The sequence below is a fragment of the Bubalus kerabau genome, chromosome 23 (genome assembly GCF_029407905.1).
Source record: "Bubalus kerabau isolate K-KA32 ecotype Philippines breed swamp buffalo chromosome 23, PCC_UOA_SB_1v2, whole genome shotgun sequence".
Classification (NCBI taxonomy): Eukaryota; Metazoa; Chordata; class Mammalia; order Artiodactyla; family Bovidae; genus Bubalus; species Bubalus kerabau.
In genome coordinates, this window is record NC_073646.1 from 42,819,642 (window position 1) to 42,833,416 (window position 13,775).

Sequence of the window (13,775 nt, forward strand, 5' to 3'; positions counted from 1 at the left end):
TTCCATCCCCGGTAGGGGAACTACTGAGATCCCACGTGCCATGTGGCCAAGAAAAAAAGATTCTATAAATAACAAATGTGCAGAAAAGAGCGTCTTCTGCACTGCTGGTGGGAACGTGAACTGGTGCAGCCGCTGTGGAGAACGGTGTGGAGTTTCCTCAGAAAACGAGAAAGAGACCCGCCATACAATCCAGCAGCCCCACCAGGATGAGGGCTCCCTGGTGGCTCAGGCGGCAAAGAACACGCCCACAGCGCCTCATTCCTGGGTCGGGACGCTCCCCTGCAGAAGGCAACGGCTGCCCACTCCATTGTGGCTGGAGAATTCCATGGACAGAGCAGCCTGGTGGGTACAATCCCACTAGAACATTTTTAATCAAAAGGATATATGTACTCACGTGTTCCCTGCAGCATGAGTTATAATAGCCAAGATGTGGGAGCGTCTACAGGTGCCTTGATAAGGAAGATGTGCATTTATACAACGGAATATTCCTAAGCCAGAAGAGTGGTATTTCACAATCTGCGACAACAGGGGTGGACCTGGAGGGTCTTATGCTAAGAGAAATCTGTCAGACACAGAAAGCAAGTCTGATCTCACTCCCCTGTGGGATCTGAAAAAGACGCAGACTGACAGGCATGGGGGACAGGCAGGTGGTTGCCGGAGGGCAGGGCTGGGGGAACGGGAGACGTAGGTGCAGGAGACTGAGGCGCCGAGTCCACCCTAGGACAGGTAAGTCACGGGCTGTAAGGGAAGCACGCGGTCCCCAGCCCCGTAACCGGCGTCTCACGCCCTGAACAGGAACCACCAGGTCTCACGCCTGAAACCAGCAATGTACGTCAGCCCCCCGGCAGCGAAAAGCAGATAAAGCACGTTCAGAATCCAGCTCAGCCGTCGCCTGCAGCTGCCAGGACATCTGTCGTCCTCACCTCAGGGGAGCCCCTTCCTGAGACCCCAGGGCGGCTCTCCTGTCTGGATTCGCCGGTCCGGGACATTCCACAGCAACGCGGCCCTCGGCTGTCTCAGGACCTGGGACGGCTGCTTCTCAGGGGCCTCGTGTTTTTAAGGCTCATGCCCCTTTTCCCTTTCCTGATGGGGTCCTTAGAAGCACAGCAGTCTTAAGTTCCGGTGAAGTTCTGTTGATTTTTTTTTTGTTCCTTGTGGTTTTGCTGTCGCTTCTAAGAAACCCTGGGCTTATCTGATAGCTTTAAGAAGCCTGAGAGAAACCTAAGGGCTTCCCTGGCGGCTCAGCTGGTAAAGAATTGCCTGCGATGCAGGAGACCTGGGCTTGATCCCTGGGCTGGGACGATCCCCTGGAGGAGGGAAAGGCCACCCACTCCAGTATTTTGGCCTGGAGAATTCCACGGACTGTATAGTCCACGGGGTCGCACAGAGCTGGACATGACTGAGCGACTTGGCACGCGTCACACACAGTGACTAAGAAACCATTCCCAACCCCAAATCCTGAAGATTTCCTTCCATATTTTCCTTGAGTCATGTTTTAAATCACCCTGTGATTTTCATCTATCTTTTTTAGCTGTTCCGCGTGGTCTACAGGGTCTTAGTTCTCCAACTGGGGATCAAACTGCCCCCTCCACTGGAAGCTGGACTGCCAGGGAATTCCCTTCGTCTACTATTTTGATTGCTTAACTTTGGAAATTCAGCCTCTCATGAAGTTGGAGTTTTGTTTTGCTGAAAGGCATACCCCCTTTTCTGCAACGGTTTCCAGTTTCTCATTGGTTATCAACCCCCATCTATCTGAGACGTTACCACTACTGTGTACCAGCTCGTCCTGCTAAACCTGTTGGTACTGGATATTAGATCCCATTGGATCTGCTTCTGGACCTTGGAGGTTTTCTTGTTGGCACTGTTTGACTCGGTAGCTTTATAACAGGCTTTAATATCTGCTAGGAAGCGTCTTCCTTCTCACAATTTTCTTCTGCTTGTTAACTTTAAAATGAACTTTAGAATCATTCTAGCTCTTGAAAATTCTATTCCTGGTTTTCTTTTTTGAGAATTGCTAAAAGTAGATCAACATAAGGAGACGGCGTGCTTTCCGTCTCCCTCACCCAGAGCTGGCGTGTCTGTTCAGCGTCTGCTCTGCTCCTGGGGGCGCTCGGAGGCTTCTCTGTGGAGCCCGAGGGCCCTCACCCCGCTGGCCCTCAGCGATGATGTCCGGCTGCTGTCCTCAGCCGGCCTCGGACCAGGCGGGTGCTCTGTGCGGAGAAGCCTATGCTTTGAGGATCCCACGTCGGTCCCAGCCTTTGCTGAAGGGTCTCATCGTTTTGTGGCTCTTGCCGGTCATCCTGCGCACCCTTGGCTGGACCGTCCTCAGTGCCCTGACTGAGAGGGTGGGCTTGGAGCCCTGGGGTCCCGCACCACCCCTGGCGTTTGAGGCCCTGCGGGAAGCCCCCCCACCGACACCAAGGGCTTCCCCTCCGGCCCACCCAGCTCACTCCACCTCAGGGCCTTCGCTCGTGCTATGTCCGTGCCCAGACACCCCACACGCCGGCTGCTCCAAAGACCCCCGTCGCCCCCACCCCACAGGGCACCCTGTCTGCATTCCACAGGCTCGTTCTTTGCTTGTAGTCCCCTGCTTGGTCTATGCAGCCTGGCTGCCTCACAGGACGTGGGCTTCCAGGCCGGTCTGGCCTCTGTGCCCTGGGACCCGTGGGATCAGATGTGGGGCGGGGGCGGGGGCCTCCCTCCCGAGGGGCCCTTTCTGGAGGGCCGGGGCCCCACCGCCCGCGGGGAAGGGCAGTGCCCAGCTCCCCCACCCTGTGGCCAGCCCCCCGGCCCCAGGTCAGCTGTGGCTCGGGGCCGTGACACCGTCTCTCTTGCAGTTCATGGCCTCCCGTGGGAACGCCATCGCCAGAGCCACGTTCGAGTCCAGAGTGCCCCCCTTCTATTACCGGCCCTCGGCCTCCGACTGCCAGTGAGTACACAGGGGCCTGTCCGCGCCGCTGCTCCGCGCCGGCCCGTGTCCGGGAGCCCTATCCAGGCGCCCCCCGCTTGGTTTTGATTCCTGGTGTGGCAGTGGCGGGCAGGGTGGGGACAGCTGGCCTGGGCTCCTGGGCGGTACAGGTCCCTGCGGGAACCTCAGCCTGGGTCCAGGGGTCCCTGTGGCGTCCCCGGCGTCTGGAGGGCTTGCTGGGCGGCCGCTCCTGCATGCGGCCCACCTGGCTTGGTGCCCAGGACATGGGCATGGGGAGGGTCAGGGGCATGACCCCACACGATCCTAGTCACCAACCTCTCAGAGCCTCAGGTTCCCTGTCTGCCCACCCCGTGGGCACTCCTGGGCTCCACTGGGTTCCGAAAGGTTCCGGAGATCAGGGGAGGTGCTTGGGGTGAGGTTGGGACCCCAGCCCCTGGGGGAGGCCCCCATGTCGGGCTCTGCACCAGCTTGGAGAGGAAGGCCCTGTGACGAGGCTCCTCCTGGACTGTCCCTCCGTTGGGATGGACGGCGGGGCCGCAGCCTGCCCTCAGCCCAGGCCCCTGCGTCCAGCCCCACCCCTGGGCCGCCTCCTTTGTGCTCAGCGCTGTCACCCCGACTCACTTGGTGAACCCCACACCCCGGAGGCCCTGCCCACGACACTGGGACCCGGGCTGCATGCAGGGCTCGTGTGTTCCTAGCTCTGTGCAGATGAGGGCTGGGAGATGAGGGGGCTGCCGGCTGCCACAGTGGGGTTGGGAGCGGTGACCCACCTGGGAGGCGGGAGTTCAGCACCACCAGTTCAGACCCCGCTTGACAGGTGGGGAGCCGGGGGCTGACCTCACTCTGCACGCCGCGTCCAGTCTTCAAGCCCTTGTGGGCAGGGCCCCTTGCTCGGCCCCACCCCTCCTGGCGCCCCCCACCCGGCCTCTCTGCCCGGCTGTGAATCTGCAGGTCAGCAGCTCTCCTGCGGTCAGCCCACCTGCACGCATGGCTGCGTCCCCACCGCCTGAGCCGGCGCCACGGACAGACTCCCACGGGCCTGGTCCCTGCAAGGTGCCCCAGCGGGCCGTGTGGTCAAGGCCTCTCGGCTGACCCGGCGGCCCCAGTGGGAGAGTGCTCTGAATCCCAGTGGGCCCCACTTTCCGGAAACCTCTACTGGGTGAAGGCTCACAGGAGCCGAGCCCACTCCATTCCCCAGACTCAGGTGCTTGGGTGTGCCGGGAGGGATGGGGTCCTGGGAGAGGCCCCTCACTGGGCTGGTATCAACAAGGGAACCTGACCAGGCAGCCATGAGACCAGGAGGGTATGGGGGCTGACAGCTGAGCTCACCACGGAGGCCATGCAGCAGTGGAGGGCGTGTGGACGCCCGTGGACGCTGTGGAGTGCCGTGCAGGGGTGGACGGGGCGTGTGAATGCCCGTGTTTGGTGTGGAGTGCACCTCAGCTATACCCACTTAGTGGAGGGGCTGCAGCAGCCTCCCACAGGCAAAGGCTCTGGGATGCCGCTGGGATGAAATCGGTGGTGAGTCAGGAGGCCAGAGTCTGGCCCGAGTGGGGTCTCTGGACCCAGGGCCCTCCCCACCCCCTGCCGTCTGGGTAAAGGGAGGATCAGGTCCCAGGGAGGCGGTCAGTTTTAGCAGCAGGCCCGTGACCCAGAGCGGCCGGGGACCCAGCTCCCTTCCCATGTCCCTGGTGCCTGACCTCGGGTTTGGGGGAGGTCAGGCCAGCGCCCCGTTTGGCCTCTGTTGGAAGCTGGCCCCTCCTGCTTCCCACGTGAGTGGGGCAGGCTGGAACCCCTGCTCCTGGCAGCCGTGGCCTGGGGTGCCCCCCTCAGTGGGTGAGCCTGGCCCGCCTGCTTGTCAGAAGTTCACCTGGGCAGCTTTGGCCAGCGTCACCCAGCACGTGCCCTCTCTTCTCAGACTCCTGCGGGAGCAGTGGATCCGGGCCAAGTATGAGCGGCAGGAGTTCGCCCACCCCGAGCGGCAGGAGCCCTACTCTGCAGGTGAGGCTGCCCGCAGCTGGGCGTCCGCCCCTGCCCCCCACCCCCCAGAGCTGGAGCAGGGTCCCGAGGAATCTGGGCGGCCGCTTCAGTGTCTGGGCCCATGTCCGTCCACCGGCCCTCAACACCGGCTGGCTGACCTGGCTGCAAGGGCCCTACAGCTGCTCACAGCTCCGCCCTGAACCCTGCCCGAGGGTGGGGCTGCCCAGGGCCCTCTGGGCCCCTGGGGGCTGTGCCTTTGCCCCCGCAGGGCGGGTGGGGCTGTCCACAGCGGTGTGGACAGGCCTGGGGCCCAGGTGGGCCTGGAGAGGGTGGGCCAGGCCCCAGGGGCTTGGTCAGCACAGGGGCTTCTGCTGCTGCGACGGGGGCCCGGCCCCCACACGGTCTGTCGGCCGAGGGGCTCTGCGTGCGCCCCGCTCCTGCCTGGCAGGCGGTTGCAGGACTGCTTGTGGCCTTGGCTCAGCTGCCATCCACCCGAGAGCCGCGAGCTCGTGGGCGCAGCTCCCTGTTCAGCCCCAGGACTCACACTCGTCCTGCCTGAGGCCCCGGGACGCTCACCCCACAGCCTGTCTCCCGTCTCCCAGGCACAAACACCTTGGGGGTCTGGCATGTGTGGCGTGTGGCCTCGGCTCCGAGGCAGAGGCAGGGTGTCTGTTCCTGCATCAGGACCTCTGGCTGTGAGGGTCCAACCCAGCGGGCGTCAGGCAGACGAGGGTGGGCTCTCAGTGGCGCTGGCTCCAGGCCCAGCCTGACCCCAGAGCTCAGTCAGCGGTCAGTGCCCTGAGGACGCCGCCTGTTTCCCCTGGTTCCGCCTTGGGTGGCAGCAGCCCCCCAGAGGAGGCTTCAGTGCGGCAGCTCCAGACTTCCCGCCTGGGCTGGAAACGCCCTCGGCTCCCACTTTCCCCGGCTGCCAGGAGGAGCTGCCGGGCACAGGGTGGGCCTCGTGGGGGACAGTTCCCACCAGGCGTCAGCTCCTCTGCGGGAGGCCACCCTCTTTTCTCTGAGCACTTGGCCCCGAGTATGGAGGTCCTGGCCTTGGCTGCATCTCTGCCCCCGGGCTCAGGGCAGGGAGCCCTGGCCAGGCTTTCTTCTCTTTTCTTCAAAGCCAGTGTCCCCCAGAGTGTGAATGCCACCCCCTCGAGCCCTGAGAATCCAAGCCTGTGGTCCCCCACCCCCCTCGCCCAGTGGAGCTCTGGGTGCCCTGAGATTCTCAGGAAGTGTCCTGGGTGTGCAGGACCCCATGGGAGCCCTCTGCAAGCCCCCTTGGGGCAAAGCCCTCACAGGGTACCGTGGGGAGGCGCCCTGGGGACCCAGAGGTGCCCAGCACTGCCCTGAGTAGCCTGTCTCGTGGTCACGGTGGGGCTGCCCTTTCCCAGCCTGCCTCCCCAGGTCTCCCGGGGAGAGGGTGGTGGCCAGAACACCTGGGGCACGGCTCCCCACAGCTGCCCACCTGGCTGGCCGGAGACCCTGAGGCTGGAGCCCTGCCCGCACTGTGCCGCATGGAGGGGGCTAGGCCCCAAGCCCCCAGGCTCCTGCCCCGGCCCCACGTGCACCTCCCCGTGCCCCCGTCTCTCCCCCGTGCCCCGTCTCTCCCCGTGCCCCGTCTCCCCCCGTGCCCCGTCTCCCCCCGTGCCCCGTCTCTCCCCCGTGCCCCGTCTCTCCCCCGTGCCCCGTCTCCCCCGTGCCCCGTCTCTCCCCGTGCCCCGTCTCTCCCCCGTGCCCCGTCTCCCCCCGTGCCCCGTCTCCCCCCCGTGCCCCGTCTCCCCCCCGTGCCCCGTCTCCCCCCCGTGCCCCGTCTCCCCCCGTGCCCCGTCTCCCCCCGTGCCCCGTCTCCCCCGTGCCCCGTCTCCCCCCGTGCCCCGTCTCCCCCCGTGCCCCGTCTCTCCCCGTGCCCCGTCTCTCCCCGTGCCCCGTCTCCCCCGTGCCCCGTCTCCCCGTGCCCCGTCTCCCCGTGCCCCGTCTCTCCCCGTGCCCCGTCTCTCCCCGTGCCCCGTCTCTCCCCCGTGCCCCGTCTCTCCCCGTGCCCCGTCTCCCCCGTGCCCCGTCTCTCCCCCGTGCCCCGTCTCTCCCCGTGCCCCGTCTCCCCCGTGCCCCGTCTCTCCCCGTGCCCCGTCTCTCCCCGTGCCCCCGTCTCTCCCCCGTGCCCCGTCTCTCCCCGTGCCCCGTCTCTCCCCGTGCCCCCGTCTCTCCCCGTGCCCCGTCTCTCCCCCGTGCCCCGTCTCTCCCCGTGCCCCGTCTCTCCCCCGTGCCCCCATCTCTCCCCGTGCCCCGTCTCCCCCGTGCCCCGTCTCCCCAGCCCTCGCCTCCCTGCAGTCCAGGGCGGTGCAGCAGCTGCCCCGGCCGGTGGTCCTCCTCAAGGTGCAGCCCCCTGCGAGGAGCGCCGGGGTTCCCGGGGGCCTCTCCCACGAACGGGGGGCCAACACACCCATGGCCGCCGTGAAGGGGGCCCGCGGCCCGGAGGGAGGGCGCACGGGCTGAGCCGGGCAGCCTGAGCAGTTGCGTGGGCAGCATGTGGGGTCTGCAGCGGGTGGACGCCGCACGTCCCAGGATCCAGGGACCCGAGCGCGAGGTGGGGGGCATCATCCCACCCAGAAGCCACCATGGACGAGGTGCCCGTGAGGGTAGAGGCACAGGGGTGACTTCCCGGGTCACGGGCGGCATTCCCTTGGACGCCGACGTGCCCCCGTCAGGCAGGGACCCCCGCGTGAGGCCGCGGCCGTGGGCAGGACCGCAGGCGCCAGCCTGGCTCGATGGCTTTGCTGTGGCGGCAGGCGAGGCAGTAGGTGCCCCCACGCTGCCCTTGGCCAAGGTCCGGGTGTGGGAGGCACTTGCCCTGAGATAATGTCGCAGAGATACGGGGCGCCTGGGCCAGGCCGTGCCTCCCGCTGCCCACAGGCCCCTCGGCCGGCTGACCCCAGGTCCCGGCTGCTCCTGGCTCTGTCCCCAGACCGTCCCCGCCTGCACCGAGCCTCAAAGGCCGCCTTTCACAGGCAACAGGGCCCCTGTTGTCCCGAGGGCCGCCTGTCACAGCATGCCCGGCGTCACAGGTCCAGCCCCTCGGAGACCGAGGCCCCAGGGCCGCGTGTGTTGAGCTCGATGAGAGGCTGCACACTGCTTGTCCCCTCGGGGGACGGTCAGCCGGGGAGCTGGCTCCCGTGTGTCGTCCCTGGGGTGGGCAGCACTGGAGCCCAGATCCCCTGCCCACATCCTGGCTGCTCCGCGCAGGGCTTGCTGAGCAGAGGTGGCTGCTGAGCGGGGGGCAGCCCGGCTCCTGGAGGGGGCACGCAGCTGGCACTCAGTAAATGCTGAGTGAACCCTGTGGCCTCTGCCCTGGCACTGGCCAGTCTTTTGGGAGCAGATGGTCATGCCGCACGCAGCCGGGACCCTGGTGTGGGCTGGGAGTGGGTGCTGCTCGGGGCCCCTGGGCTGGGCCTGCTGGTGGGCGGGTGGCCGGGGGCCCAGCTTGGAGCCCAGGTGTGCTGGGTGGCGGTGCCCGTGGCAGGGCCTGGGCTGCTGCATCCTGCGTCACGGGGCAGGGGTGCAGAGAGCGCGTGGCTCGGCCGTGGGCTTCAAACTGTGGCCTGAGAGCCACCCATGCCCCGGGGGCATCGGAGGCTGGCGAGTGCCCACCCGGAAACAACGTGGCCATGCCACACACCCGAAACCAGGCCTCCTGGCGGCTCGCTGCCGGGCCTGGGGGCCCGTCCCGTTGGGCTGGCCGCGGCAGGTCAGCGGGGTTGAGGTGACCGGCTGGAGCTCCATCGGGGCCACAGCAGGGATGCCCCAGCCCAGGCCAGCCGAGGTGCTGCTGCCCCCTGGTGGGCCTGGCCGGCAGCTGCACACTCGCTGGCCAGCGGCCTCGGACAGGACTCCTGCCGGCCTCAGCCGCATCCTCGGCAGGGGGGTGACCACAGGTCGGTCCCGGAGGCCCGTGTGGGGCCACGAGACCGCTGAGTGCGTGTTTGGCTGGCTGTATCTCGTGTGGACAGGGTGCTGGCCGGGACCGTCCTTGCAGAAGAGCTGTTCCTCGGGCACTGCCCTCTGTAGCTGACTCAGGGTCGGGGAGGCCGGCAAGGGGCCTTCCGGCCTTGCCCTGGTGGAGCGCTCGTTTAGGCAGCACACGTGCCAGGCTTGAGCTGGGGGCGTGGTGGTGGCCCTGTCCTCCAGCACACACGGGGCACCGGTGCTGTGTGCAGGCCACGGGGCTGGGCCTGTCCCAGGCTCCAAGGCCTCTCCGGGTCGTGGGGGGTGGGCGGGGGCCCCATGGCCTGAAGCACTGCAGACTGAGAGGGCCAGCGGCCCCGATGCCAGGAGGCCGCCTTTTTATAGACGTCTGGAGCGCAGAGAAACGCCCTGTGTCCGTGGTGTCTGGGGCGGGCGGCGGGCAGGGAGCTGGAGGCTCCGGGGTCAGCACCTCGCCATGGTGTCCCGACTGGGACAGCTGCAGCCCGCGGTCATGGCCAGCAGAGGGCAGCACCGGGCACGGCCAGCTCAGAGGGCCAGCTGGGGGCCCTGAGCCGTGATGCTCACACGGGGCCCGGTCCTGACCTGTGACGCCCACACGGGGGCCCGGCTCTGACCTGTGATGCCCACACGGGGGCCCCAACCTGTGACACTCACATGGGGGCCCAGAACAGGCAAAGGGGAAGGAAAGGACAAGAGGGGTCGGGGCGGACGTGGCCCCTGTTGTCCGTCTCCCCCGCCCGCCACTTGGGCCCTGACCGCAGTCTGTACCTTCGAGCCACATGACAGAGCCTGGGCCCGGAGGTCAGGGCCGGCTCCCCGGGTCTTGGCCGAGGCCGTCGTGGCGTCGTGTGTCTGAGCTCGCCTCTCGCCCTGCCCCATCTCTCTGGGCCCGTGGTGGTCTCGCGTCTGGGTGTTTGGCCACCGCCAGCCCCAGGCCCGCAGAACCCGTGGGTGCCACGTGCCTCCCGCCCACCCAGTGAAAGGAAGAGGGCAGCCCGGGGTCCAGAGACGCTCGGGAGCCCCCCGGACAGGAGTACGAACACCCGGTCCGCTCATCGGGGCGGCCGTCCAACCATGCCCTTCCCCCAGGGTACCGAGAAGGCTTTCTCTGGAAACGCGGCCGGGACAACGGGCAGTTCCTAAGCCGGAAGTTCGTGCTGACGGAGCGTGAGGGGGCCCTGAAGTACTTCAACAGGAGTGATGTGAGTGGGTTCAGGGGCCGGCCCCCCACCTAGGCCTGGCACTGCGGTGCCACACCCCCAGCTGCCCCGCGCTCTCCTGGGAAACACACTGCCCCCGTGGGGATCCTCCGCCCGCCGCTGGTCAAAGCCACTCCCTCTGGTGTGGGTGACGCTGGGGGCGCTCCTAGGCCCTCGAGGGACAGGGGACTGGCACCCTGCAGGCACGTCAGGGGGACCCTGGGCAGTGTGTGGAGGGGCTGGCTGGCCCTGCCCGAGGGCACCGGGGCATCTGCAGCCCCACGGCAAGGAGAGGGGAGAGGTCAGGCTGGCAGGGTGGGGAGCAGGAAGAGGGCACCCGGCCTAGCGTGGGGTGGACCACAGGGCCCACCCTCGCAGCTCCTGGGAAGCCGAGCCCAGAAAGTGTAGGTAACTTGCTCAGAGCCACAGGGCACCGAAGTGTGGGGCCAGCACGCAGAGCCCGCCGTGCCTGCCTAATGCTGAGGCCCGGCCCTGCTCCCCAGGCCAAGGAGCCCAAGGCTGTCATGAAGATCGAGCACCTGAACGCCACTTTCCAGCCGGCCAAGATCGGCCACCCGCACGGCCTGCAGGTCACCTACCTGAAGGACAACAGCACTCGCAACATCTTCGTCTACCACGAGGACGGGAAGGTGGGCGCGGCCGCCCGCGCTGCCAAGGGGAGCCCGGCCGGCCGCCGACCGCCAGCGCGGCTGCCGTGGGAGAGCGGGCCTAGGAGCCCCAGGGAGAGGAGGGGTGGCAGGTGGCGGAGCCTGCCCCAGGGCTGGCATCTGCGTCCCCAGCTGGCGCGGCTGGCCTCCGAGCAGACCCTCAGGCCTGGCCTCCGTGTGTCTCTCTGGCACAATCTCCATGCGCTCGGCTGTTCTGTGGATTGTACACAGCACACGGTCTTGATGCTCAGTGTTTTTAAAATAACCATGTTTCCCTTCAGCCGCGTGTGCCTTTGGGGTCACGGTCAGGAAGTCGCTGCCGAGTCGTGCCGTGGCCTCGTGTTCTTCTTGTAAACTTTACTGTCGGGGACTCACGTCTCAGCCCTTGATTCGTCTGTGGTTGAGTAACGGTCCAGCCTCCTTCTCTGGCGTGTGGACATTCATTTTCCCAGCAGTTGGTTTAAAAGACTGTCTTCTCCCAATGGCCGGTCTTGATACTGTTACAGAAATCAGTGAACACGCGAGTTCGTTCCTGGGCTCCGTGTTTAAGCCCATCCTGGGTTTCAAGTTTCTGTCTTTTAATTTTACTGAACTGTAGTCGCCTTACAGTGTGGGTGTCTTCGGACTCGGTCACGCACAGCTTTCTCACGTTCCCGTCCGCTACGGGCTGTCACTGGGTGCGGAACAGGCTCCCTGAGCTGCACACACCTGCCCTTACCTTCCTGCAGGCTCGTCTGCCAGCTCACCCTTCCCACCCCCTCCTCAGCAACCACGGGTCTGTTCTCTGCGAGGCTCTTTCAGTTTCATGAAAGCTCATTTCTGTCATATTTTAGATTCCACGTGTTAAGTGATTTCAAATGGTGTTTGTCTTTTCCTTAGTTACTCTCTGGGTGCAGCCATATTGCTGCAGATGGCATTCATTTCGTTCTAAAACGGCTAACACTTGTGTGTGTACAAATCTTCACCCATTCATCTGTGCGTGGACACAGGCTGCCTGTGTGTCTTCAAACAAGTCTGTTTGAGTTAGTTTTCTCTACCGCTCCCAGGAGTAGGCTCGCAGATCATGTGGTCGTTCTGAGTTTTTTGAGGACCTTCCACACTGTTGTCCACGTGTCCAGTCCCGCCCACAGCCTCTCCAGCATGTTACCTGTCAGCGTCGGCCGTCCTGATTGTGCGAGGCAGGCCCCACTAAAGTTTTGATTTGCGTTTCTCTGATCGCTGGTGATGCTGAACGTCTTTCCATGTGCTTGTTGGCCACCTGTATGTTTTCTTTAGAGAAATGTCTATTTAGGTCTTCTGCCCGTTTTTTGACTGGGCTGTTGTTCTGTCACTGAGTTATATGAGCTGTCTGTAGATTTTGGGAAACTAAGCCCTCATCGGTTGCATTGTTTTGGAGGTATTTCCTCCCCACCTGCAGGCTGTCTCTTCATTTTGTTCAGTTTCCTTTCCTTGGGAGTTTGATTAGATCCCACTGTTTCTTTTACCTCAAGTGCCTGGGAGACTGACCTAAGAACACTGGTGCAGCTGGTAACAGCGGGCTGTGCGTGGGTCTATCAACAGACGCGCCTGCTTGGGCCAACGTCCGGTCATAAAAACAGCCGTGTCTGAGGAAAGGCCCGGAGCAGCGGGGCTGAGGGGCAGCCCGGCCGCAGCCCACCGCCCAGGCCTGCTCCGGTGGCCGTCCACGGGCAGCCACGCTGGCCCTCGGGCCGCAGGCGGGCGCGACTGGGGGGCGTGGCGGCCCCGCGGCGTGGCCCTCACCCCGCCTCTGCCCCCAGGAGATGGTGGACTGGTTCAACGCGCTGCGCGCCGCCCGCTTCCACTACCTGCAGGTGGCCTTCCCGGGGGCCAGCGACGCCGACGTGAGTGGCTGCTGCTCCCTGTGACCCCGGGGGGCACGTGTGCCCTGGGCCGGGACGGGCGGCTGGGGGCTGACCGAGGGCCACGCGGCCCCTAGAGACCCCGGCCACCAAGTGGCCTAAAGTCCCTGGAGACCACGGGGTTTTGTTCCGGGGGGTCTCAGCGTCACTGTGGAGGGGGCGGGGAGGAGGGCAGGGGCAGGGCGGGGCGAGTGGGCAGGCAGGGAGGCCCCCAGGCCCACGCCGCATGGTTCTGCCCTAGCTGGTGCCGAAGCTGTCCAGGAACTACCTTCAGGAGGGCTACATGGAGAAGACGGGGCCCAAGGTGGGTCTGACCCAGCGCCCTGGACGCCTGGGTGTCACAGCGAGGCCCCATCCTCGTCACTCGGGGCTGGGCGGGACAGGGTCGGGGGTAAACAGTGCCGGCAACCCGCCCATGTGTTTTGTGCGTGTGGGCTCCACTGACCATGCTCCTGGGGCTTTGGGTCCGGTCTGGTCAGCTGCAAGCCCTGCCTGATGCTCCTGTGTACCCGGGGGCCCCGCTGCGGGGTGGGGCGGGCAGGCACGGGGCCCAGACTCCGGGACCAGGTGGCGCACCTGGGGAGGCGCGGCCTCGGGCCGACCTGTGCCCTCACCCCCCAGCAGACAGAAGGCTTCCGCAAGCGCTGGTTTACCATGGACGACCGCAGGCTCATGTACTTCAAGGACCCGCTGGTAAGGCTGGACGCGCCCCAGGCCCCTGAGGTGTGGGTGTGCCCTCCCATCACCGCAAGGCAGGCGGGCGCAGGTGGTCTGCTGGGTGAGCTGGGGGGCGGGTCGGGCTGGGGGCTGCATGCAGCTGAGTGACTCAGGCAGGAGCAGCCGCCCCGTGCAGCACCCCGGTGCCCCCCAGGACGCCTTCGCCCGCGGGGAAGTCTTCATCGGCAGCAGAGAGAGCGGCTACACGGTGCTGGCCGGGCTCCCGCCGTCCACCCAGGGCCACCACTGGCCACACGGGATCACCGTTGTCACGCCAGAGCGCCGGTTTCTGCTGGCCTGCGAGACGGAGTCGGAGCAGCGGGCGTGGATGGAGGCGCTCCGGAAGGTGGTGGACAGGCCCATGCTGCCCCAAGAGTACGCAGGTGAGTCGGGTGGGCCGGCCGAGGGGGAAGCCTGG

The 13,775-nt window shown here is 65.8% G+C and overlaps 1 protein-coding gene across 3 annotated transcripts in view; it reads left to right on the forward strand.

Annotated features, from left to right (window-relative positions):
- The window catches only part of ADAP1 (ArfGAP with dual PH domains 1), a 35,099-nt gene that overhangs the window by 19,620 nt on the left and 1,704 nt on the right, over window positions 1-13,775 (forward strand). Inside the window, exons 3-10 of one of the 3 annotated variants that reach the window (XM_055562369.1) lie at window positions 2,838-2,929; window positions 4,848-4,930; window positions 9,983-10,095; window positions 10,596-10,742; window positions 12,539-12,622; window positions 12,882-12,944; window positions 13,262-13,333; window positions 13,494-13,740. In XM_055562369.1, coding sequence (XP_055418344.1) covers window positions 2,838-2,929; window positions 4,848-4,930; window positions 9,983-10,095; window positions 10,596-10,742; window positions 12,539-12,622; window positions 12,882-12,944; window positions 13,262-13,333; window positions 13,494-13,740 — 901 coding nt within the window. The remainder of the gene's footprint in view (window positions 1-2,837; window positions 2,930-4,847; window positions 4,931-9,982; window positions 10,096-10,595; window positions 10,743-12,538; window positions 12,623-12,881; window positions 12,945-13,261; window positions 13,334-13,493; window positions 13,741-13,775) is intronic. The other 2 variants (XM_055562370.1, XM_055562371.1) reach the window with 2 other exon arrangements.